Source organism: Hevea brasiliensis, chromosome 17 (assembly GCF_030052815.1).
Source record: "Hevea brasiliensis isolate MT/VB/25A 57/8 chromosome 17, ASM3005281v1, whole genome shotgun sequence".
Taxonomy (NCBI): Eukaryota; Viridiplantae; Streptophyta; class Magnoliopsida; order Malpighiales; family Euphorbiaceae; genus Hevea; species Hevea brasiliensis.
Window position 1 is genome coordinate 19,989,159 of NC_079509.1, and position 24,104 is coordinate 20,013,262.

Genomic DNA, 24,104 nt, shown 5'->3' on the forward strand with positions numbered 1-24,104 from the left:
GGTATCATAACCATTAAGGGACAAGAAGGCTAACAAGCAGCAATGGAGGAGTCCCCAGAGGTGCCATACCCACTAAACTGCAACCCTTAAAACAGACTTTTACCAAACAACAAACAGTGGCGACAGGAAAGCACCACCACCCTTGCATACACAACTCAGTCCATCGCAAGTTCTCAAGGATCCTTTCAAGATAAACCATACCTGCATGCAACGCAAACATACCCAACAAAAACAGAGAGAAGAAGGTCATGTAGCCAGAAGGGGCGGCACTTAGAGATGGCAATGGGTAGGATAACCGTGAAAATCGTCCTACTCGAACTCGAACCCGATTAATATTGTCAAAACTCGAACCAGTTTCAAATCCGTTTAAAATTTATTCTCAACTACCCGAATCCGTCCCAAACCCGATTATTATTACTCGAAAAAATCCGAACCCATTTAATTTTATATATTTTAATTATTATTTTGTATAAAAAAAAATTATTTTAATTAATAATTTATATTTTAAAATTTTAATAATTTCATAAAATATTTAAATTCTATTTTATATAAAATAAAATATATAAAATTTTATAAATATAATTATAAAAATATATATTTTATATATAATTAAGTATTTATCTAAACAGGTTCGGGTAATATATACCTAACATGTAAAATCTGAACCCGCCACGGGTATTATTTTTCAAACTTGAACTCGTTCTGAACCCTATTATATAATACCCAAGCCCTTCTAATTAGAATTCAGTCAGATCGATACCTGTAAAAATTCGACCCGTTATCATCCCTAGCGGCACTCACTAGGCCGAACTCTTGAACCCTCTTGATAACCTTCTCCTCTTACCACTACAACTGAAGCAACCTCCTTGCAAGCAAGAAAACACAACCCACAAAAGCATCTAACCTAGAACCATAACAGGTCAAAGAAAGCCCTCTCTGTGAACCACAAGACCTGCTATCAAAATCCACCTATCTACAACCCAGCCCAGAAAGGGGAGGGCGAAACCCACTTCCAAGCTGGTGGGGTTGGGGGGAGAGAGAAGGTGGTTGTTGTGGGGAGCTACCCCTACCCTTGGGGGCAGAAAGAGTCTCTAAACGGCAGTACCAAAAGTTTAGAATCCTAGCTGCTAAAAAAACGAGAAGGAGAGAAAAGAAGACTAATCATTATGTTCTGTTTTCTTATGAAGCAGAATTTTGAAATCTCAATGAAGGCCAAACGAGTATGTCAATTTAAATATCAAATTTATAGTATTTTTAAATTTTCAATTTGTGCAATTAAATCTTTTGACTTTCACTTTTAATCATCCAAGTCATTCCATCATTATTATTATTATTATTATTATTATTATTATAAGGCACAACTATAATAGAAAGGGATTAAAACACCCTTAAATATTATTTATTTATAAATAAATAAAACAAAATAAATTAGGGCAATCTTATTATAAGATTGCTTCTATATTTATATCATACATTTTCTCTCATACATATTAGTTAGCTTTAAAAAAAAAAAAAGTAAAAGTTTAAAAAGATTTTAATTAAATTAAAAGAAAAAACTTTTTAGCAAAACCAAAAATAAGAATCTTGCATCTTTATTCTTGGTAAATTAATAATTTTTATATATACTTTTTTATTATTTAAATTACCACTATCAATTATTTTAATATAAAATGGGTAATCTCGTCAAGCAAGCTTATTGAAATATATATCATTTAACTTCCTGTACAACTCAGTTGCCATTGAATATTGATTGAATGTACTATTTAATAGCATTATTTGTATTAATTTTCTATAAATAAGTTTATTATTTTTATTTATTTATATAATCTTATGAAGTCTGTAACTAATTGGATGAAAGAAAAAAGACGTGATTAATAAGTGTTTGTGAGATTCTGAGCTGCTTGAATTAGCTATTTTGGTTGCTTTGGACAATGTCGTGGGAAAATAAAAATTCAGTACTTTGGCAAAGGAAATATGGTACTGATGTGCAAAATGGCTAAGAATGTTCATCAGGAATGACGTCATTCTCGGCTTTTCCCTAATCTAGTTAATCCTACCACTTGTCCTACGTATGATGTGAAATGGCAGCCTCCATCAATTTACACTCTCAAATGTAATGTGGAGTGGACAACTCGGGTAGAGTAGGATTTGGTTGGTTGCTCCGTAACTCCAATGGCTTATATCCAGCTACTGTGTCAGTAGAAGTTGCTGAAGCTCTATCATTTAGAGAAGCTCTCAGCTGGCTCAAAGCTTCTGGGTACCAAGATGTTATTATCGAATCAGATTCACTTATTTTAGTTCAAGCTTTGCAAAGTTCAGCAGCGAATCATTCTTATTTTGGTGAAATAGTTATGATTGTAAAGCCCTCTTTTGCTTCTATTAGCTGTAGGTTTGTGAAGAAATCAGCCTGCTCATATGTTGGCCAGGGCAGTCGGTCCTTCGATGAGGTTATTTGGGGTGGTTCTCCCCCATCTATTGTCCATGATGCATTGTTGTTTGATTCCAGTAATTAAATCTTTTAGTTGGTTTGTTTCAGGGAAAAAAAAAAAGAAAAACAAAAAACTCTATATTTTGTTGATAACCTAGCTATGAAATGATAACAATTTAATTAGTTAAATATTCTGTGTAAAATTTTATTTAAAATTATAAAAGTTAAAATAGGAGGGCAAATTTAATGAATAAAAATATTCTTAATTTTTAAAATGTTTTTGATATTAGTATTGTATTCTAAGTTTAATTATTCTTATTAAAACTTATAAAATTTTCTATATATATATATATATATATATATATATATATATATATATATATATATGTATATATTAATAAGTTGGGGAGGGCTAAATTTTATAATAATTAAAGTTGATTTATATTTTTTATATTTAAGATTAATGTGAAAAGTTAAAAAGTAATTGATATAGATTATCTAATAAATTACGTTAATATTTTTTTGTAAGAAAAAAAATATGTAAAGATAAAATTGTTGGAAAAAAAGATTAAATAAGTTCTTATTGTAATTAATAACTTGAATTTTAAAAGTATAAATTTTATATTTTTATATGGTCTTTAAATATTATTTTAACAGTATCCGACTAATTTATAATTTTTATAAAAATTTCATTTATATATTTAATATTATTTTTAAACATATTTTATAAATTATTTAATAATCCAATTTTAATTGAAATAATTAGTTTTAAATAGTAATATTAAATTAATTAACAAGATATATTATTACATTATTATTAACCTTGATTCTAAGATTTAATTTTAATTGTTATTATTATTATTATTATTATTATTATTATTATTATTATTATTATTATTATTATTATTATTTGTATTTTCTTTCTTATTAATTTACATATTTATATTTTGGGGACCCATTTGAATATACCCAAAAAGGTTAAGGATTGAAAGTAAATTTAAAAGATGAAAAAAAAAAACAAATCTAGCTGCTTTCTCTCTCTCTCATTTTTCCCTCTCCTCTCGTCACTCTCTTCCCCCTCGGCACACAACCATTTTTGTAGCTGCCAGCAAAACTCCAACCACCAATGGCCGCTGGCAAGGGATCTCCACCACCCACGATACCAGCAAGCCACTAGCCAGCCGGAGCAGCGCCAACAGTAGCGCAAATTAAGGAATTTCCTCCTTAAACACGTGCATAAGGCAATAACTTTCAAGCGCGATTCTGGCTTCATCCGACGTCCGATCAAGACATTTTTGTGGCATTGGAAAGCTTATTCGATGAGCTTTCTTTTGATACAAATTTTGTAGCATTTAATGTTCGGATGAGTGGGATAAGGAGGAGAGAAATTTAGTTTGTGACTTTCCGACTAGATCCCAGCTAACCGGTGGCTAGTTTGGACGATTGGACCCGGGAATCATAATCTACACTCTCCAAGCTTCGTTTTGAAACCAATTATGTCTTGATCAGAGGTCAAACGGAGAAAATGCTTATCGAACGGCCTAAACTAAATCGACTGATATCGAGCGATCAGAGCATAGCTTTGATGAACCGTCAATGGACCCGTCACCAGCAGCTCATGGGCATCCCGGATATGCACTCAGATTGATGATTGCTCACTGATGCCCGAGACCGAGTTTTCGGCCTAATTCGGCTGCCCGACGACCCATTCCGGAATATAGTCAATATTACAGTTGATCCTAACATTTTCAGACGTCCCAAATGCATTCCAGGTAGCATAATTTGTAAAGATAGTTCTAAACTTAAGTTGTGTAATTTTGACCTTAATTAAGCTAACTGATAAATTTGTAAAATATTTCTAACTTAGTTAAATTGAGTGAAATAAATTTAATCACTACAAGAGCGATGTAGAGGACCTCCATGAATATTTTTATAATTTTTAAAGTGCTGAAAATAATTATTTAGATTGTAAAAGAGTTGGAAAATCGAGCTGGAGTTTGGAGAATTGGGCCTAGATTAAGATTCATGTAGTCTCTGGATGGGCATTGTAATTGTTATTATAGGCTTGAGGCCCTGTGTGTTGCTGTTATTGTGTTTTTCTTACAATGGGGTTAGGTCCAGTTATAAGGGAGGTTCTGTCGAAATTTCGATAAGACTTTAGGAAATTATTCTTCTTTCTTTGATTAAATTAATTAATTCTTTCAATAAATTTAATAGAGGTCAATGTGTCTGTCTAGGTAATCAGTGCTGGCTAGCTTTTCTTCTCCTTCCAGCCGGACCAGCTGCAATCAGGTCAACCAATCTGTGATTTGAATATTAATTATTTTTGTAATTTTAATATTAATTATATATTTGGCATGCTGATGCATACTATAAATAATTAATTATACACATAAATAGTTAATATATTAGGGACATTTTTAGTTATTGCATATTTAATTATTATTATTTATTGTGATTACCTCCCTGAGAATAATTTGGAGCTGTGTGTATATGTTGGCGTGAGTATGGTGCAGATATAAATGTGGATAGGTAGGTAGTCGCGGCCAGAGCTTGACTCGCTGGGACCCAATCCTTATATATGGATAAGTCAGAGTGAGTATGACTTTGAGTTGATCTCGCTGACCCCCGCACTTTGATTCTTAAGCAAAAGTTCGGCTTGAGTTAACCTTGCTGGCAAGTATTAGATTAAGAGAGTTGTATAGAGAATCAGGTTCAATATATGTATTAATGTGACATATTGAGTGTGTGAGTAGCTCTAAATTAACTTTTCGTGCGAATATTGGATGAATTATTGTTATATGTGATGGAAGTACATTTCATGGTAGGATTGCACTAATTTTAGATAGTTCTAGAAATTACACTTACAATCAACATCTGAACTATTTGAGTCAAATACCCATTCCTGTTCAAATATTTTTTCCAGATTGTAGGGGAAACGAGTTTATTTCTTTGAGTCTCACCTGTATTTTTCTTCGCAGGTAGTACTTCATAGTTTAATAGTTTATTGTGTATATTTAACTATTTATTTATTTAATATCTAAAACTCCGGTGTGATATTGGTTTATGTATATATTGTGTTAATTAATTAAAATTTTATGATATTAAATAGTTTGTACATGATGGGTATCAAGGTTGAGCTGGACTCCCCTAATTTTGATTTCCTGACAAAAATCAAGTTGAGTTGGCCTAAAATAAATTTATAACATTTTATTTTATTTTTGTTCGCATGTTAGGCCTTGATTTTAGTCCTGGTTATGGCTTTGAAAATAGTGAAGCTTACTACGAACCTCGAAGACTTTACACTGGCTCAGGTCTTAGTGTCGATCTGGCCCATAAAACTGAATTGTGACAATTATATATTCAATTAAGTTTTAAATAAGTCTAAAATTAAGTTTGGGCCAAATAAGTCCTTATACTTTCAAATTAAGGCTTAATAAATTCTTATCTATTAAAATATTTTTTAATAAATAAATATTATTTTTTTCTAATTTTAAATATTAAAAGTTATTTATTATTTTTAATTAACATAAAATTTAAAAATAATTAAAGAACATGATAGACAAACATTATTTCATATTAAAATTGTTATTTTTAATATGTAATTATTAAAATAGAGAAAAAAATATTTTATTGTTAAAAAAATAATATTTTATTAAATAAAAATATATTTAACCTTAATTAAAAAGTACAGGATTTATTTGATCTAAAATTTTATTTTAAATTTATTTAGCACTTGATTGAATGTACAAAGGTTATTTGATATGTTTTTCAAAATTGTTAAAATTTTATTATAATTAATATATATTATATATAAGAATTATGATCATCATCCACGATGCTTTTTATAAAAAAAAAATGTAAAGGTAATAATTATTTTTTTATTATTATGAGAACTTAAATTTTTTTTAAAAAAATACTTTTTAATTTTAAAATTTAATATTTTAAAATATTGTAACGTTTAAACTCAAGTAGTAATTTAACATGATGTATAAAAATTTATATAACAATGCACGTTAAAAAAATAATCTATATAAATAAATAAAAGAGAAGAATGGTATTATTTTTTTTTTATTTAAAAATATTATTAGGAAACCATTAGGTATTCAATTCAAAAGATATATATAATCTATGAATTTGAAATATATATATTATTGAACAATTCAAGCAACTAAGTAGAGAATTAATGCAGATTTCTATTGAAAAAATTCACCAGTGACTCTATTCACTCTTGACAAACTATGTAAGCATAGAAAGTTATTCAAATCAAGTCACTTTTTTGCATGATTCGAGTTATAGAAAGACTATAAACAATTTGACACCATTCTCCTTAAGCCCCATACACCTCCAAGCTCCAACCCCAACAATGTCTCAGTCAAGCGTCTGAGGCAAAAGAAAAGGCCCAGTTATTAAAGTCACCAATTGGAAAAAGAGATGGTATTGACATTGTATTTGTATATGATAAATTGGGAAGATAATTGAGAGACCGACAGAAAAGGGTAACAAACATTCACTACACCTAATTGATTAGATCACTATATCCTTGAAACTAACATAAAAAATGAACATATGACACAGCCACTTCTCCTACCCCAACCAACTCATTAACCTCACAACCTTCATTTTAGTTTTTGACGCATTCAACTTCTGAATTTACACCATAAACATTCTTTCTTTCTCTGATCATTCTCAAATGTGGGGAACCAAAGATATCATCATGCTTTGTGACGCTATAGTTATGATATAACCATCTGTCAGGTTGAGCTGAAGACACAGCTGAAGTATACTAAAACTACCACCACCTAATTTCCGCAGCTTCCCCTCGAAAATCACATTGTGGTGGGCCCAGGGAGCGGGATCAGAAGGAACGGATACATACGCTCAAGGTCCTTGGTGAAAGTCATGCACATATAATAGTCACCTTTGAGCTTGTTCTGAACCAGCTGCAACAGAAGTGGTGCTAGGACCAGCACCATTTTCAACTGGAGGGGAGGTGCCCCATTTTCCTTCCATCTCCAATGGTTCAAGCACATGGACTCCCCCATCCGTTAGTCCTAATGCAAACTGATTGGGCTCAGATGGATGTGCAGCAATGACAAGAGGATATACCCTCATGCTGTAAAAAAATACCTTGTCATACTTCAAACAAAAACATATCGGAGAGTTTAAAAAAAAAAAATATGTGAGCTCACCTAGGATTGGGGGGTAAATAAGCAGTAGCATTTATTCTGCATCTCAAACTTAGTGTTGAAGCAGTAAGAACACCAACGCTACCATCTTCGAAGCTAACATATATGGACTGGCTATCACAAGAAAATGTAGCATGCGTAATTGGACCAGTTGCTTCTCGAGGAAGAAACCACTGTTAGAGAGAATATATTTTCATAATGTCAGCAGCATTAACTTGAACTGTGTTGATAAAACAAGAAAACTAGACCTGATAATGGCCAGGGTTTGATCTAAAGGTTTTGTCAAACCTTAAAGGGACCCAGCCTGAAAGCCAATGAATTTATTTAAGAAGTTGGGACTCAAGATTGATCCATAATAGGTCTATAGAAAACAAATAAAACTTGCAAAAATGTTCCTCAAACAATATGGCATTTGCTCTTAACCATTTGTGTAAACTAACTCAAGTATGACCAATTATTAGTCTATATGATTTAATTCCCATGTCTCAGTAGATTTGAGATAACCAACCAATGAAATGTGAAAAATCTAAAATTTCTAAAACATTATATTCTTTTTGCAAACCTGTTTAAGGCGTTCGAATTTTGGTGCTTCATATATAGCTATTTGCGATTCGTGAACTGCCAGCAGATGCGTCTGGTCAAGGTGAAATTGAACCCGCGTATCTGCAAGAGAAGCTGAACCTCGTCCAGGTGGAACTTCCAAGAATTTACTAGTCTGCTTCTCCCACCCATCCGTGCTCCAAACACACAACTGGATAGAGAAGAACATAAGCAGAACTGAGTAATTCAAACATGTGACACATGCATTTTACAAAGCTGCCTCATCATATGAAGCATGCAATGGCATAAGAGAAAATAAGATAAACACTATCCGGTAGGAAAGCTACATAAAAATATTATTGAGAAATCATGATGCAAGCCAAGTACATACTTCTACAGATTCTTTTTGTCTTTTTTTTTTTTTTTTTTTGAAATCTTCTAGAGATTCATGGTATAAAATCACTATCCAGATAAATTGTACCCCCAAATCAAATGATCTTGATGTGGGAGCGAGAACTGAGAGGTGAAAATTTTCTTTGCTGCTAACAAATGCAAAGGAAAATAGACTTGATACACAAGAACTGTCACCTGCTATATCAGTGCAGATCTTTTGGCAATGAGTTGCTCATAATTTTTGCAGATTAATTACTCCTGATGGTAAAAACATTACTAGTAATTCTTACCTGGGCATCAGCTCCAGAAGAGACGAGCACATTTAGTGAGTGAGAGAAAGCGAGGCCCGTAATTCTTTTCTGATGGCCTTTTAATTTTGTTTTAACCTGAAAAATGAAGCTTGCAGATTATCAATGGTTCTGTTTTTCCACTTTCAACAAAAATTTAAGATTCGATTGTATTATTTGACACCTCATCAATGCGGACATTATAAATTTGGATAGAAGAGTCCTCCATTCCAATGGCAATGATATTATTGTCCTGAGGATGAAACGCCAGGAATGTGGCGGCTGGTGGTGGGGGCATGAATGTAGTCATTGTCTGCAATTAAAGAAAGCAAGACAATAAATATATAACAAGAGCAGAAAGACATGCTGATACCAGCCAGAAAATAATCCAAAACTACTACTGTCCCCCAAATATTTCTCTTTCAAAAATGTTTACTTCTCTTGTATACATTTTGAATTTCACAATAGATGACACCACAATAAGGTTGTTTGAAACTGATTCGAAACGTTAAGGGCATCCATTTTGGATTTTCTCATTTCTCAATAAATGATATGACAAAAATGTTGATTCACAATGTTAAGGGCAGATATTTAGTCCAAAAAAAAGGCTGAAATACTGCCAAGTTTGCTAGACTCAATTGTTAAAGTCCCCCATGCACAGCCTTCCATGTAGTTCCATAATAAGTTAATCACTTGCAAAAGCAAAATGAGTTCAAAGAGAAGGGGCAAGGCCATTTACCTTAAATGTCATCATGTTGAAAAGAGAGATTTTTCCCCCTGAAGCTGACATAACATAAGAGTCATTCTTCGAAAGTGCAAAACATGGAACAGCATCTTCAGGGTTTGTTTCACTCATATCATTAGTCATCAATATTCCACTAGAGGGTTGCCATAATTGTGGTACTACACTAGCAGTGGCCTACACAAGGAAAACATAATTAATGACAAGCTTAGAAAGACAACAAATGCCACTCTTCTATTGCATAAAAGTGCCTTCACAAAACCCCTCAAAATTCCTATATAATAATAGTAACAATAATACCTTCCCATTTAGATTTCGATCATTTCTCTGCCATTTCCAGAGTTTGTGCACTGCATTTGATGCTAATGCCAATATAGCAAGTCCTGAATTTGTATAAATCAATCTAGAAACCTGAGAAAAATCGTCACCAAACAAAGAACTGTGATATTAACTTCAATAACACCAAATGCAAGTCAATGTCAAAAGAAAATAATTTACAAATTAAGATTCCAAGCATTGAAATCTATTAATTGATGTAATTTAGATTTAGTCCCAGTTAAAAATACTGCATCCTAGACCATAGCTGGCTTTGTCTTGGCTTTGGAAAAGCTTAAGCAATAACATGCTAGCTGGATACGATATATACTACACAGAATGTGACTAGAAGCTGACATCATTCTAATAAAATTGCAGAGAATGGACCATACCCTCATGGCAGTCGAATTATCAGGGAGCCTCAGAGAGCGGCACTGTGATGGCTCACTTATTTCTGTCAATTTCCAGGTCCTAGCAGCTTCAACTGGTTCATCTGCAATTCTAGGTTTCACATCAACCAAAGTTCGATTATCACTGTTCTGCAAAAACTCAAAAGAAAAATGCAACAATTATGTTAATAATATGAAGATAATCAAAAGATTCAAGACATTAGACAGAGCAGAGATATCAACACTCGTTATTCCAACAAAAGGTGCCACAGGAGCAGCTCTATCCCCAATGCTGGGTCCAACAGTAGCATTGACGGAAGCATAATTGCCTATTCCCGGTGCCTACATGTAAATCATGTTTTAAGAAACACACTTGCATAAAATTTTCCATGTTCAAGAAAATCAACTAAATTTTGAAAACTATTAAACTTTTACCTTCACAACAGCTGCTGAAGCAACTCTAGAAGCATCAAATGTACGATTCTCTACCGTCCGTAGAAGCCTAATACCATCCGAGTTTGCTAGAATTTTAACGCTATTGTCATTTGTTGAGACAGCTAACAATGCTCCATCCTTGTTGAATCTGATACAAGGAGCAGCCTGCAGATTTATGAGAATCAAATAGTTAGCTAGAGAGAAGGCTGCAACAGACAGATATAAAAAGAAACAAGGTCCCTAAAAATTACCGTCAATCCACCCTCTGCATCAATGCTTGTCAAGAGGTTGACATTGTCCATGTCCCAGAATTTTACCATGAACTCATCACCAGCAGCCAAGAAGCGATTCTTAGTAGTATCAAATTGCACAACCCCCACAGATCGTTTCCCAAGACCAACATAAGCAAGCTTAACAGTTCCTTCACTTTCATTCCACTCCACCAAGTGTGATTCTCCTTCTTTGTTTGTCCCACATGAAAATAACCTTCAAGAGGGGTAAAAATCAAGGAACAAATATTTGAGTTGACGCTAAAAAATGACAATACCAGAATGGTATTAAGTATGATTCACATACGAACCTTGTTCCATCAGCACTGTATGCCATTGTGGTGGGTGAGCGGCCTGGTGCATCATAGTCAACTCTAGAACCCAGGTTATCATACAACCATGCCTTTATCTTTCCATCAGTAGCTGTTGAAAAGATAAACTGAAAACAAAAAAAGAAGAAAAAGAAAAAGAGGCGAATAAGGAACTCTTGAAACACAGTGGAAGTAATGAGATAAATTTGGGACATCAAAGATCCGCAAGCAAAAGAGGAGAACGAAAAAATAAAATAAAACTAGCATACAACTTCAAGTAATTCTATGATACAACAATTCACCTGCTTATGTTAAGATCTCAAAGTCATATCATAACATGTAGGGGACTCGCATGTATAGTACACATTTTATTCAAACTTGTGTTATTTATATATAAATAAGTTTGATCCACCAAAAAGGAGAAAGGAAGGAAAAAGAAAATAATAGTGCACTGTGCACAAAACATATATACATAGTTATAACATATACGCGCACACAATTTGCACTACCCATATATAGTGGGAGAATGCACCTTCAAGAACAGAATAGAAATTGCAATCCCCAATTTACAAAAACAAAAGGATCAGAATCCACAGCAAATGACCGAGTCACCAGAATATGAAAATGAAATGATCTGTCTTTACACTTATCCAATGAAGATTCTATGATTTCAAAAGTCCACAAATTCTGTTATCCAAAAAGAAGTCATAAAAAAAAATAGGCAATGGAATGGCATCCCATATTTCTTTTCCATTTGGCTCCACAATGACAACCTTCCTAGTATTTCTCATTACATCTCCACATTCTCTGCATTGATTCATTGGTTACATACACCAAAGGGCTTATAAGATTTCTATTACAAACACAAGTTGCTGCTGAAGTTGTTGCTTGCTGCTGTAATTAGTTAATTCATTTTATCCAATGTAAGCAGTTATTTAAACTCAAGTCTTCTAAACTTCCATGTATACTGTAGAAGTAGAAGTGGTTCCTTCTTTAGTGGATAGGTTTTTTTTTTAATTGTTAGTCAGTTATTCATTCAAGGAAAAACAATCAGCCGCAATATTTATTTGCCAAGGAATGAATGAAAACTAAGCTTTTTTTACCAAAATACTGAGTGTGTAACCCTTGAAATTGAGGAGTTTGTAACTCTTTATTTCTGGGTGAATTGTCCAATTACCAGATCCTTCACACTCAGCACCTCACCAATTTCATGATAATCCTACATTTTCCTCAACAACCATTTAGTTTTAGCATCCAGTCCCCTATTACTCATAAAGCTTTTTTCACTAAATTCATAAACAATTTCCCAATCAAAAAGCTTCACCTTAATTATTTGGTTCCAAACCACTTGTTCTCTCCTACAACAGCATTTCTTAGAACACCAACATCACCACCAAAAATTAATGAGAAAAGCACTAAGAATTGGTTTTTAAGGGGGCTCCCTTTATAAACACTCATCTGATTCAAAATCCAACTTCATGTGAAAGTCTACCACCTCCAGAAACCCAACCATTTTCTCTCCACCACATATAGCCCGTTGTCAATCCTCATAAAATCCTCCTCTCCAATGAATTGCAAGACAATTTTTCTATGAGAGTTCTATCGAAAAATGTTAAAACTTAATCCTTCATTACAAACAGTCCCCATGACACTGGATGATCTTTTAATTTATCCCCTCAACTTTCCATAGAAAAGTGCTTTAAATATGGTCTTCTTGCCAACTAGCTAAGAATAGGAAAAAAGACATCAAATGCATGGAAAACTTTGACATAGTGCATTTATAAGAGCAATCCTTTCAGGACTAAAAAACACTTTTCTATGTAGAAAACATCTCAAATTTACTGATTATATGCTCCCAAAGTCTTATCTTTATACGAAAACCAAGATAGCAAATAGGAAACCAGAAAGAAATTATATCCCTTCAAGGATGGCAAGTTTACAGCAAAAACGATTTGATTAGTTTATTCCTTGTTACATATACAATTAAACAACAACAACTAAGCTTTAATCCCAAACTGTTGCACTAGGTTGACATGAGTTTATTTGATGAAAGCAAAAAGTGATTTCAGCAGTGTCACAAAATGATTTGCACACAGTTTGATGCTAAGGTTAGAACCTTAAGAACCGGTAATGGCACAGCATATGTTAATGGTATTTTTCGTGCTTTTTTGGATTCAAATGGTATAATGCATCAAATTAGTTGTGTCAATCCTAGTGAATAAAAGGGGGGAAAATAGAAATTTATTGGAGTTGACTCAATCTCTTATATTTACTGTGAATCTTCCTACAACTTATTAGGAGAATGCAATTCTTGCTAGAACATATCTTATCAATAGAATTCCGAGAACACTGAACTTTAAGAGCCCTTTAGAGTTTTTATAAGGTCATAATTCTCATATTATTCCTCCAAAGATTTTTGGATGCGTCTTAAATGCATGTTTGTAGGATATTGTAGTACTCAAAAGGGCTATAAGATTTATCATCCTCCTACTATAAAATATTTTGTTAGTATGAATACCAACTTAGAGAATTTGAGCCTTATTTCTCTGTCAAGTCACCTCTTCAAAGGGAGCAAAAGGAAAAAAAAGAAAAAGGTCCTTTTCTATAACCAAGCTATTAGGCTGTAGGGGAAGACTATTAGGCTTGAGTCAAACCATAGTAATGAGCCACCTAACCAGGACTAACCACCTTCTCAAACCCCAGGGAGATCAAAATAAGACAAATATAGCCATTGAACTTGATACACCTAATCAACCCGCACCCCTAGAATCAAATCCTAAATTCTTTTAACTCCTTACGATCCTAATTATGCTTCAGAGTTTAATTCTAATTCTACTATTGATGATCCTGATATTTCCATTGCTCTCAGAAAATGAGTTAGGGCTAACACTAAGCATCTCATTTCTAATTTTATTTCCTTGACTCCTTGTCTAGAGACTTTGTCTTGTCTGTTTCTTTTATTTCTATTCTACAAGCTTGGAAAAAAGATGTAATGGAAGGTAGCAATGGTAGAGGAGATGAGAGCTTTGTCAAAAAATGAGACATGGGATCTTGTTCCGTTAGGAAAGAGACCGATGGGATGCAAGTGGAAGTTCATAGTAAAATATAATGCAGAAGGTTCCATTGAAAGGTACAAGGCAAGTTAGTGACTAAAGGCTTCAATCAGACATACAGGGTTAGATTATCAGGAGACTTTTACCCCTGTTGCAAAGATAAATACCATCAGAATCTTATTGTTATGTGCAGCAAATCTCGAATGGGACTTGCAACAATTTGACGTAAAGAATACTTTCCTGCATGGAGACTTGGAGGAAGAGGTGTACATGGAAATTCCCCCAAGGTTTGATGATGATAGAACCAAAGCGAAAATTTGCAGGCTAAAGAAGGCTTTCTATAGTCTACTGCAGTCACCTAGAGCATGGTTTGACAAATTTAATAAGGCCAGTCTCCTTTGGATACTATCAAAACAATGGAGATTATTCTCTATTTATGAAACACCGTAAAAGTAAGATCACGTTACTTATTGATGACATAGTTGTGACAGGAGATGATAAATAGGAGATTGCTCATCTGAAAGAACTCTTAGCCCCGGAGTTTAAGATTAAAGACTTAAGTAGATTAAGGTACTTCCTTAGGATAGAGGTTGCCAGATCAGACAGAAGACTCAAAGCATATTTTAGACCTCTTAGAAGAAATAGGCATGTGAAGCTACAAACCTGCAGAATCTTTCATCGAAACCAGTCATAGACAAGCGAGAATTGGGAAATCGGTTGACTTAGGAAAACATCAGAGGTTGATTGGGAGATTAATATCTCTCTTGTACATTAGACCAGACATAACTTATGCAATGAGTCTAGTGAATCAATATATGCATCATTCTCAAGTACTTCACTTATAAGTTGTTTTCCGCATTTTAAGATATCTAAAATCTGGAAAAAGACCTCTTTTTCAAAGCACGGTCGTCTCCAGCTAAAAACCTTTACATACGCAGATTGGGTAAGATTTCTTGATGATAGGAGGTCTATATCAAGTTATTGCACCTTTGTTGATGGCAACCTAATTACTTGGAGAAACAAGAAACAAAATGTGGCAGTTAAATCAAGTGTATAAGCAGAATATAAGGCTACGACACAAGGCATCTATGAGTTGTTATGGTTGTGGAAGTTGGAGGAGTTAAGGCTGTCAACCAACAAAACTACTATTAATATTATCCACAATCCAATTTAATAAGATAGGACCAAGCACACAGAGATTGGTCTGCACTTCATAAAAGAGGAGATTGTAGATCGTTCATTGATGGTGACTTATGTGGCTTCAAAGGAGCAATTGGCTGATGTATTTACAAAGGATCTAAGCAACAAAGTATTCCACATTTTAGTTTGCAAGTTGGGCATGTGTAACATCCATGAACCAACTTGAGGGGAGTGCTGGAATCCCTTGATTTTAGGAATACAGATTATTAAGCATTAATTGTATTTTCCTATTTAAATTCGATTCTTTGTATATAACTAGGAGCCTTGTATATCATTTTTATCATAAAAAATACACAATTCCCAAAAAAAAAAAATCGGTCTTTAATCAGTTTACACTAAATGGGTATGAGAGAAATGTAAGAAAGTAGGTAATTCAGGGTACAAACTGTGGTTTACCGGAAAGGAGAGAAACAAGAACGGAGTAGACATAATCATAGACAGAACATTGAAAGACGCAGTAATAGCTGTAAAAAGAGTAGGAGATAGAATTATACTAGTAAAGCTAGTACTAGAAGGATAAACAATAAATATAGTTAGTGCTTATGCACCACAAATAGGACTAGACAGTGAGGGTAAACAAAAGTTTTGGAAAGATATGGATGATTTAATGCAAAGCATACCGAATGAAGAGAAAATTTTCATTGGTGGAGATTTGAATAGACATGTAGGAAGTAATAGACAAGGTTATGAGAATGTTCATGGAGATTTTGGTTTTGGCAGTAGAAATGAGGGGGGAAAAAGCATTATGGATTTTGCTATGGCATACGACCTAATAATAGCAAATACCTACTTTATAAAAAGAGAGTCAAATCTAGTGACTTTCAAAAGTGGGCAACATAGAAGCCAAATCGACTTCCTCTTAACCAGGAAGACAAATAGAGCTCTATGCAAGGATTGCAAGGTCATTCCAGGAGAGGCTTTAACAAGTCAACATCGGTTGGTGGTCTTGGATGTCAAGTTTAGGAACAATTCAAGTAAAGTCAGAAGAAATAGTGTAGCTCGAACAAAGTGGTGGGAGTTCAAAGGAGTAAAGCAAGTAAAGTTCAAAAATGAGCTTCTCGAGTCCGAAGTATGGAAGCTGGGTATGGAGGCTAATGATATGTGGATACAGATGGCATCAAAGATTAGAGAAGTAGCTAGAAAAGTACTTTGAGAGTCTGAAGGACATGGACCACCCTCAAAAGAGAGATGGTGGTGGAATGAGGAAGTACAAAAGGCAGTGAAGAGAAAAAGGGAATAGTATAAGAAATTACCTAAATGTGATAATAATGAGGCATATGAACAGTACAAGATAGCAAAGAAAGAGGCAAAAAAGGCAGTTAGTCAAGCAAGAGCACAGGCCTTTGAAAAGTTATATGAGAAACTTGGAGCTAAAGAAGAAGAAAAAGATATTTATAGATTAGCAAGGAGGAGAGAAAGGAAATGTCAAGATCTTACTCAAGTTAGGTGCATTAAAGATAAAGAAGGAAAAGTGTTGGTAAAAGATGAGGACATTAAAGAAGGATAGAGAAATTATTTTAATGATATCTTTAATAATAGTCAAAATAGTAATAGCATGAATATAGACTATAGAATAGTAAAAAAGAATGTGAATTATACTAGAAGGATTAGATCTTTAGAAGTAAAGGAAGCACTTAAGAGAATGAAAGTGAGTAAAGCCTGTGAACCCGATGAAATACCAATTGAAGTGTGAAAGTATTTGGGAGATATGGGAGTGGCATGGTTAACTAAATTATTTAATAAGATTCTAAACTCAAAGAAAATGCTTGATGAATAGAGGAGGAGTATTTTAGTACCTATTTTTAAAAATAAGGGAGACATACAGAGTTACTCAAACTATAGGGGAATTAAACTCATGAGTCATACTATGAAGTTGTGGGAGAGAGTTGTGGAGCATCGACTACGTCATGATACTTCTATCTCTCTCAATCAATTTAGTTTCATGCCCGGTCGTTCAACTATGGAAGCGATCTTTCTCATTAGAAGCTTGATAGAGAAATATAGAGATGTGAAGAAAGATCTACACATGGTTTTTATTGATTTGGAGAAGGCTTATGATAGTGTTCCAAGAGATGTCTTCTGGAATGTGTTAGAACAAAAGAGGGTATCTATTAGGTACATATAAGCGTTGAAAGATATGTATGAAGGAATAACTACTATCGTGCGTACAATGGAAGGGGACACAAGAGATTTTCCGATCTCAATTGGATTACACCAAGAATCAGCCATAAGCCCTTATCTTTTTACATTAGTTTTAGATGAATTGACGAAACATATAGAATAGAGTATTCCTTGGTGCTTGATGTTTGCGGATGATATTGTTCTGATAGATGAGACACGAGAAGGAGTCAATAGAAAGCTAGAGCTTTGGAGAAGTACTCTAGAGTCAAAGGTTTTTAAGTTAAGTAGAACGAAGACAGAATACATGCATTGCAAGTTCAGTGAAGGCCAAACTGATGATAGGGAATGAGTTAGTTTGAATGGAGTTGTACTGTCCCAAAGTAATCACTTTAAATATCTAGGCTCAGTACTTCAAGTAGATGGGGGATGTGAGGAGGATGTTAGTCATAGGATTAAAGCCGGATGGTTGAAGTAGAGACGTGCCACGGGAGTTTTATGTGATCGTAAGATTCCCAATAAGTTCAAAGGAAAATTTTACCGTACAGCCATACGACCGGCTATGTTATATGTTATTGAGTTTCGGGCACTGAAAGAGTCGTATGCGTCTAAGATAAGAGTTGCAGAGATGAGAATGTTAAGGTGGATGAGTGGCCATACTAGACTAGATAAAGTCCGTAATGAGAGTATTAGAGAAAAGGTAGGAGTTGTGCCAATTGAAGATAAGTTGAGAGAAGGAAGATTGAGGTGTTTTGGTCATGTGAAGCGTAGACATATGGAAGCTCCAGTTAGACAAATAGAGCAAATTAGGTTAGAGGATAGAAAGAAAAAAAAAGGGTAGACCTAAATTGACGTGGAGGAGAGTAGTACAACATGACCTAGAAGCATTACATATTTCTGAGGATTTAACCCAAAATCGTTTAGAGTGTGGAGAAAGCGAATCCATATAGCCGGCTCCAAATTTTTGGGATAAAGGCTTAGTTGAGTTGAATTAAGTTGAGTTGAGTTGAATCAGTTTACACTAGTTAATCCACTTTCCTTTTGTGTGAATTAAGAGAAATAATAGAAAATAATGCCATTCATTTAACATCAAAATAATCAATTACCTGAATATTTTCCTTGTGATGTGGACATACAGAGTATACAGCCGCTTCATGACCCTCAAAAGTAAATTTTAGATTTCCTGTAACTGGTTCCCAAACCTTTGAAATTGAAAACTCTTATAAGCAGTGGCATCCCACTTACACAAACTCATCAAATTAGCAAAATAAAACAAACCTTAATAACCCTGTCCTCGCCACAAGTGACAACACTTAGTCGGTCATTCGGATAAGAAAAGGCAAGATCGTTAACACTCCCAACATGAGCTTCAATCTAAAAAAAAATTAACAAAAAAATTTACTGGAAAAATGAGTTATTATTACAAGACATACAAATAAAAATAAAATCCATATTCTTCCATAGGAAAAAAATCCATACATACTAAATATATATGACATTGACTAGGAACAGGATGATAGTGAACTTGAACAGGATCAACTATAAACACAAACCTCACGGTAGTTTTTTACATCATCACTGCCATGGTAGGAATATAGGTGCACTATGTGCTTCGAGTATGCAACACCTGAAACAGGAAGAAAAAAATAACATATCCAGCAACAAGTTCATAGAATTTTATTTAAGCTGAATAGCAAATTCTTAGATGCTTGTAGATTTGTACAATACCAAAAAGAGATCCATCAGGACTCCACACGACACGGTTAACTGATGCCGTACAGTCATTGGTGAGAGATGCCTATACAAATATGAGAAAGGTTTAGCCTATAAACCTCAATAAATCTCAAATAATTACACAATGTTAAATAAACTTGCTTAGAATAAAGCCCAAACCTGCAAACCCATTGAGCGTGCGCCAAGTTCCCAAACTGTAAAATTCCTGATAGCAATCCTCTCCCTGCTACCCAACTCCCATACCATGACATCACCCATGTTTGTTCCAACTGGAATAATAAAACCAGGCGCAGTCAAGCATCAAAAACTAACCAGAGTTGCATATGTTCATAACGCTAAGGGTGGAAGCAAAAATTCTCATGCCCACAGGGGCTCACCAAGAAGTAGAATTTGTTGCGCTGGATGGAAATCCATGCTCTTGACTGCAGAGCCTTGATTTAATGCCATAACAGGAGTTTTGGGCAAGTCATCAGAAGAATAAGAACTTTGTCCATGGGTCTGACTAGCGTATGTAACAGGCAGAATATTAACTTGTAGATTATTGACCTGATTGAATATTGAAGGCAGGGGCAAAAAGGAGGAATTAGGAGAACTTGCCATTTGAAATTAGATGTGAGCAAAATCTCAACTCTAAAATGGGAAAATTAATCCTTCATTACGATGTTAAACAACCTACAAAGTCATGTATGCATAACCACATAAGCCCAACTCCTAAATCATATGAAACAAAACAGAGATGGTAGGCTTTACCCCTCAATCAAATAGAATCAAACTTAGCAAGTTCCCCCGCCATGGTCCAAATAAGCAAATCTAAATCAGCCTAAGCCATCAACCCATGAATAGTACACCAATCTCAGCATCTCAAAATCATGCTAGAATAAAATTCAATTGGCCAAAGCTTCACATTACAGTTACTATATCATATAATTTAACTATAAAATTACATGGGAAATTATGGAAATAGTGGGTTACCTCATCTGATATTCCAAACGGTCTTGTTCTCTTCAATATATGTTCAGAATCTGCTGTTTGATAATCCATTGCTGGATTATTTGTAGGAGTCCTAGGACGTTTTAGGATTGCTGCCATCATTAAGACACAAACATGGGGGGAAATCACAATTTAGCACATGAGAAAATTCAGAAATCAATGGAATTGATAAAAGAATGCAAAGTATTCGCACGATAGGAGCAAAATCATAAATTATGCTCAACAAATTATAAATGACTATTTGAGCAAGATCATACTACAAAAATATCCATCCTTCTCTAAATTTGTTACCTTACTAGGAGATCAACAGCATATTCTCTCCTAGTGAAATTAAAAGAATTATCTTTAGTTGGTTAACTTGGGGGTTAGCCAAGAAGACAAGCTTTGACCTTTGGTTCCCCTATACCAAGCTAACAAGCCTTTCGCAATAAATTTAGTCATTTTTACATACATTACAAAAAACAAATTCTTTAAATTTTAATTCTTGTAACTTCTTCTCTTTCCTTTTTTATCTCACCTTTTTTATATCATTCTTAGGTTTATTCATTGGATGTTTATCTAATTGATAGATTTGGACATATAGTTCATCTATAACTCACTGGACAGCTGGTTTGAAAGGACTCGTGTTATCTACCTGCATTGTTAGGAGCAGATAAACCAATTGGACCAGCAGAAGCAGATGGGTGAGGGACAGGAGCTGGATTTGCCATCCATCCAGTAAGAGATGTTGGAAGAGCGGCAGGGCCGGGTTGAAATGGCTGCAAACATGCAAACACGTGACCAAAGTTTCGTAACTGTCAGACTTCAAAGTGGTATAATTGCCCAGAAAATAGACTAACTCCTTTATACTTCTCTCACTTACACCATGAACGCTCAGCGGTGGAAAAGCCACTGCCTTAGGCACAGCACCCATTAAAGGATTAGTGACAGGGGATGGGGCACGTGCGCCATTCGGTTGTCCACAACTGTGATCCACAAATAGGGTCTTTATATCAGGGTTAGGCCTTGGATTCTTACAAAGCTGATGTTGCCAATTTAAACTGCAATTTATTGCCAACAAAAGTGACTAAAACGACAAAAAAAAAAGCATCTAGCAATACAGAAAAGACAAGAATTTCTGAAGGACCTCTGATTAATAAGCGTCCGCAATCTTGAATTCTTCAATGTAGGAAACTGAAGCTTATCACGGAAAAGAGGGTTAGCCTCTATCAATTTTTTTAGTTCAGCAAGCATTATACCTCTAGCAGACTTAGTATCTCCATATTTAGATAGCTGTTCATTATCTCTGCAATTAAAGTAAAACCATAAGGTCCCACTGCCACTACAATATACCATATTTATAATTCAAATGTCATCAACATATAAGCATGAACCAAGCAAAAACCATAAAAATATAATTACCTAAAGTTTTCCAATGTCAGTAGTTGTGTAATTTCTTTAAAAAGTTCCTCATTGAATGCAGCAAACACTTTCAGGTCCTTCACTAAAATATCCACCCCTTTTGCCCGATCACGCCTATAATTTAGTTTTCACTTTTAAGAAAAAGGAGAAATTTTCATAGGTGGGTTCCGTTTCCGAATCCACATCAATATCAAAGATATAAAAAATGCAAAAAAAATCAATTTGAATGAACTTTAAAAGCACCCACTTGTCTAGAGCTTCAAGGTACTTCTGTTTTCGAATCTCAAAGAAAATCTTCATGGAGTATCTGTTATCATCAACCTTTGTGAACCCTGACAGGTACTTCTCTACCTCATCCCACTCCCCATTTGTCACCGTATCTTCAAAATACCTCATGTTGAAGAAAAACCCTGACTCTTGCTCCAATCTCCACACCCACAATTAAAGCAAAACAATAATCCTTAACACAGGCAATTTCACTAAATTCCAACAAAATAAATAATAGCCGGTAATAAATGGGAAAAAAAAATAATAGTGCAGAGAATTAGAAGGCTACTTGTGAACAGTCTCTTTAAACTTCTCTTCATCAAGAAACTGAAGTATGAGAAATACAAGCTCTCTGCTAAGCGAAGACATGATTTATTTCCTTCCTTTGCTTTAATATATCTGCACAAAATTCAAACAACAACCAACTCAGAGATCCAAAAACCCTCACAGATCAACACTTCCTAAACCGACTAAAACCCCTAAAATCACACCCCCGGAAAAAATAACAATTGAAGAAAATCAAAATTACAAACTATAAAAAAAAAAGGAAGAATTCAAAATATTTCAAACGACGACAAAATAGTAAAAAACAAAACTAGTAAAAAAATCAGAGAATGAGAACAGAATGATACGGTACCTATGCACCGATCGGAGAATTTTTGGAGAAAGCGAAGAGAACGAGAGGTCGGTCTAAGTGCGCTTTCTCTATTCTACCTTTCTCCTCCCCCTCCTCTATCTCTCTACTTGTTCTTCTACTTTCTCTCTCCAGTTATTTTTCGTCTCTCCCTTAGCACTTCTGGTAGGTATTTATACAAAGAAAAAGGCTAGGGATTTGGAAGAGAGAGACAGAAGGCATCAGACAAATTTAATACCGTGAGCGACACGATATGAGAGATGGATGCGTGTGATAAGTGCCAAGATTTTTGATAAGTTAGTGCACCTATAATGGTGATAGGTACAGTGGTTGAGTGATAAGTCCAGGCCATTTTTTTTAACAGATTATAGGCTGTTTTTAGAAGGATTATCGTCGTTATTAACACGCTGAATAGTCGAATTATTTTCGGCTGGATTTGCGGGTTTATTTTATTTAATAGTCATTATGTTTAAAAAAATATAAAATTTTATGCATTTTTATAATTAGAGTCAATCTATTTATTAATTTTTATTTAATTTAAAATTTTAATATTTATTATAATCTAATCAAAAATAAAAAGTTGAAGACTTGAGGCTTAATATAGTAAAAATATTATTATTTTTAATATATTACTGTTGATGTAACAGATGACGTTGCATAAATTTTTTCGTTATCGCTGATGTGATAAAAAATTGATATTGTAATTGATATTACGCAACTGTAATAATAAAAAAGCTTTTTGATATTTGTTAAATAGCTATAAATAAAATAAATTTATAAAATTAGATATAATTAATAAATGTCAAAAAAATTTTATTATTAAATTCATGTTACGTTAGTAATAATATATAAAATAATAATATTTTAATTCATGTATTGTCATATGTTATGTCAATGAAATATATTAAAAAATAATATTTTTATCATCTCAAATATTATATCAACATCCTCAATTCTCTACTTCTGATCAAGTCACAATAAATATTAAAGTTTCAAATTAGATTAAAATTTAAAAAAAAAAACTATAATTGAAAAAAAAAAACCATAAACTTTTGAATTTTTTTTATAATATTTAGCACTTCTTTAGTCCAATTTCAAGTGTTTTTTAAGGTTTTTGTACAAATATTAAGGAAATAATTGAATAGCTCATTTTTATAAAAAAAAATTGCTAATAATTAATTAAAATATTATTTTATATAATGAAGACAGAGAAATATAATAAGAAATAAATAATTGATGGTATTGATGGTAGTGCCAATGATAGTTTTGATAATAAAATGAATAAAAAAATAAAAATAAATAATTGTAATTATATTTATTTTTATATATAATTATTATTATTTTAGATATAATTAACTACATTATGTAATTATCATTTTATTATATCAAATTTATTTTTTTATCAAATA

At 33.6% G+C, this 24,104-nt stretch overlaps 1 protein-coding gene across 2 annotated transcripts; it reads right to left on the reverse strand.

The window, feature by feature from the left end:
• Positions 1-6,659: 6,659 nt before the first annotated feature.
• LOC110635752 (topless-related protein 4) lies at positions 6,660-22,879 on the reverse strand. Of its 2 annotated transcripts, XM_058140309.1 has the most exons (26): positions 22,699-22,877; positions 22,351-22,460; positions 22,042-22,221; positions 21,795-21,908; positions 21,520-21,678; positions 21,256-21,433; positions 21,028-21,151; positions 20,376-20,485; positions 19,781-19,949; positions 19,563-19,672; positions 19,398-19,467; positions 19,223-19,296; positions 18,948-19,043; positions 18,776-18,871; positions 11,299-11,426; positions 10,970-11,204; positions 10,719-10,883; positions 10,527-10,625; positions 10,287-10,433; positions 9,880-9,990; positions 9,577-9,756; positions 9,022-9,150; positions 8,841-8,936; positions 8,180-8,368; positions 7,621-7,790; positions 6,660-7,544 (listed from the first exon to the last, which is right to left on the reverse strand). In XM_058140309.1, the coding sequence occupies exons 2-26, from the start codon at positions 22,428-22,430 to the stop codon at positions 7,346-7,348; spliced, it is 3,408 nt and encodes a 1,135-aa protein (XP_057996292.1). In that variant the 5' UTR covers positions 22,431-22,460; positions 22,699-22,877; the 3' UTR covers positions 6,660-7,345. The 2 variants fall into 2 exon arrangements, with proteins under 2 accessions (XP_057996292.1, XP_057996293.1); XM_058140310.1 differs by lacking the exon at positions 10,527-10,625 and having other exon boundaries at positions 22,699-22,879.
• Positions 22,880-24,104: the final 1,225 nt, after the last annotated feature.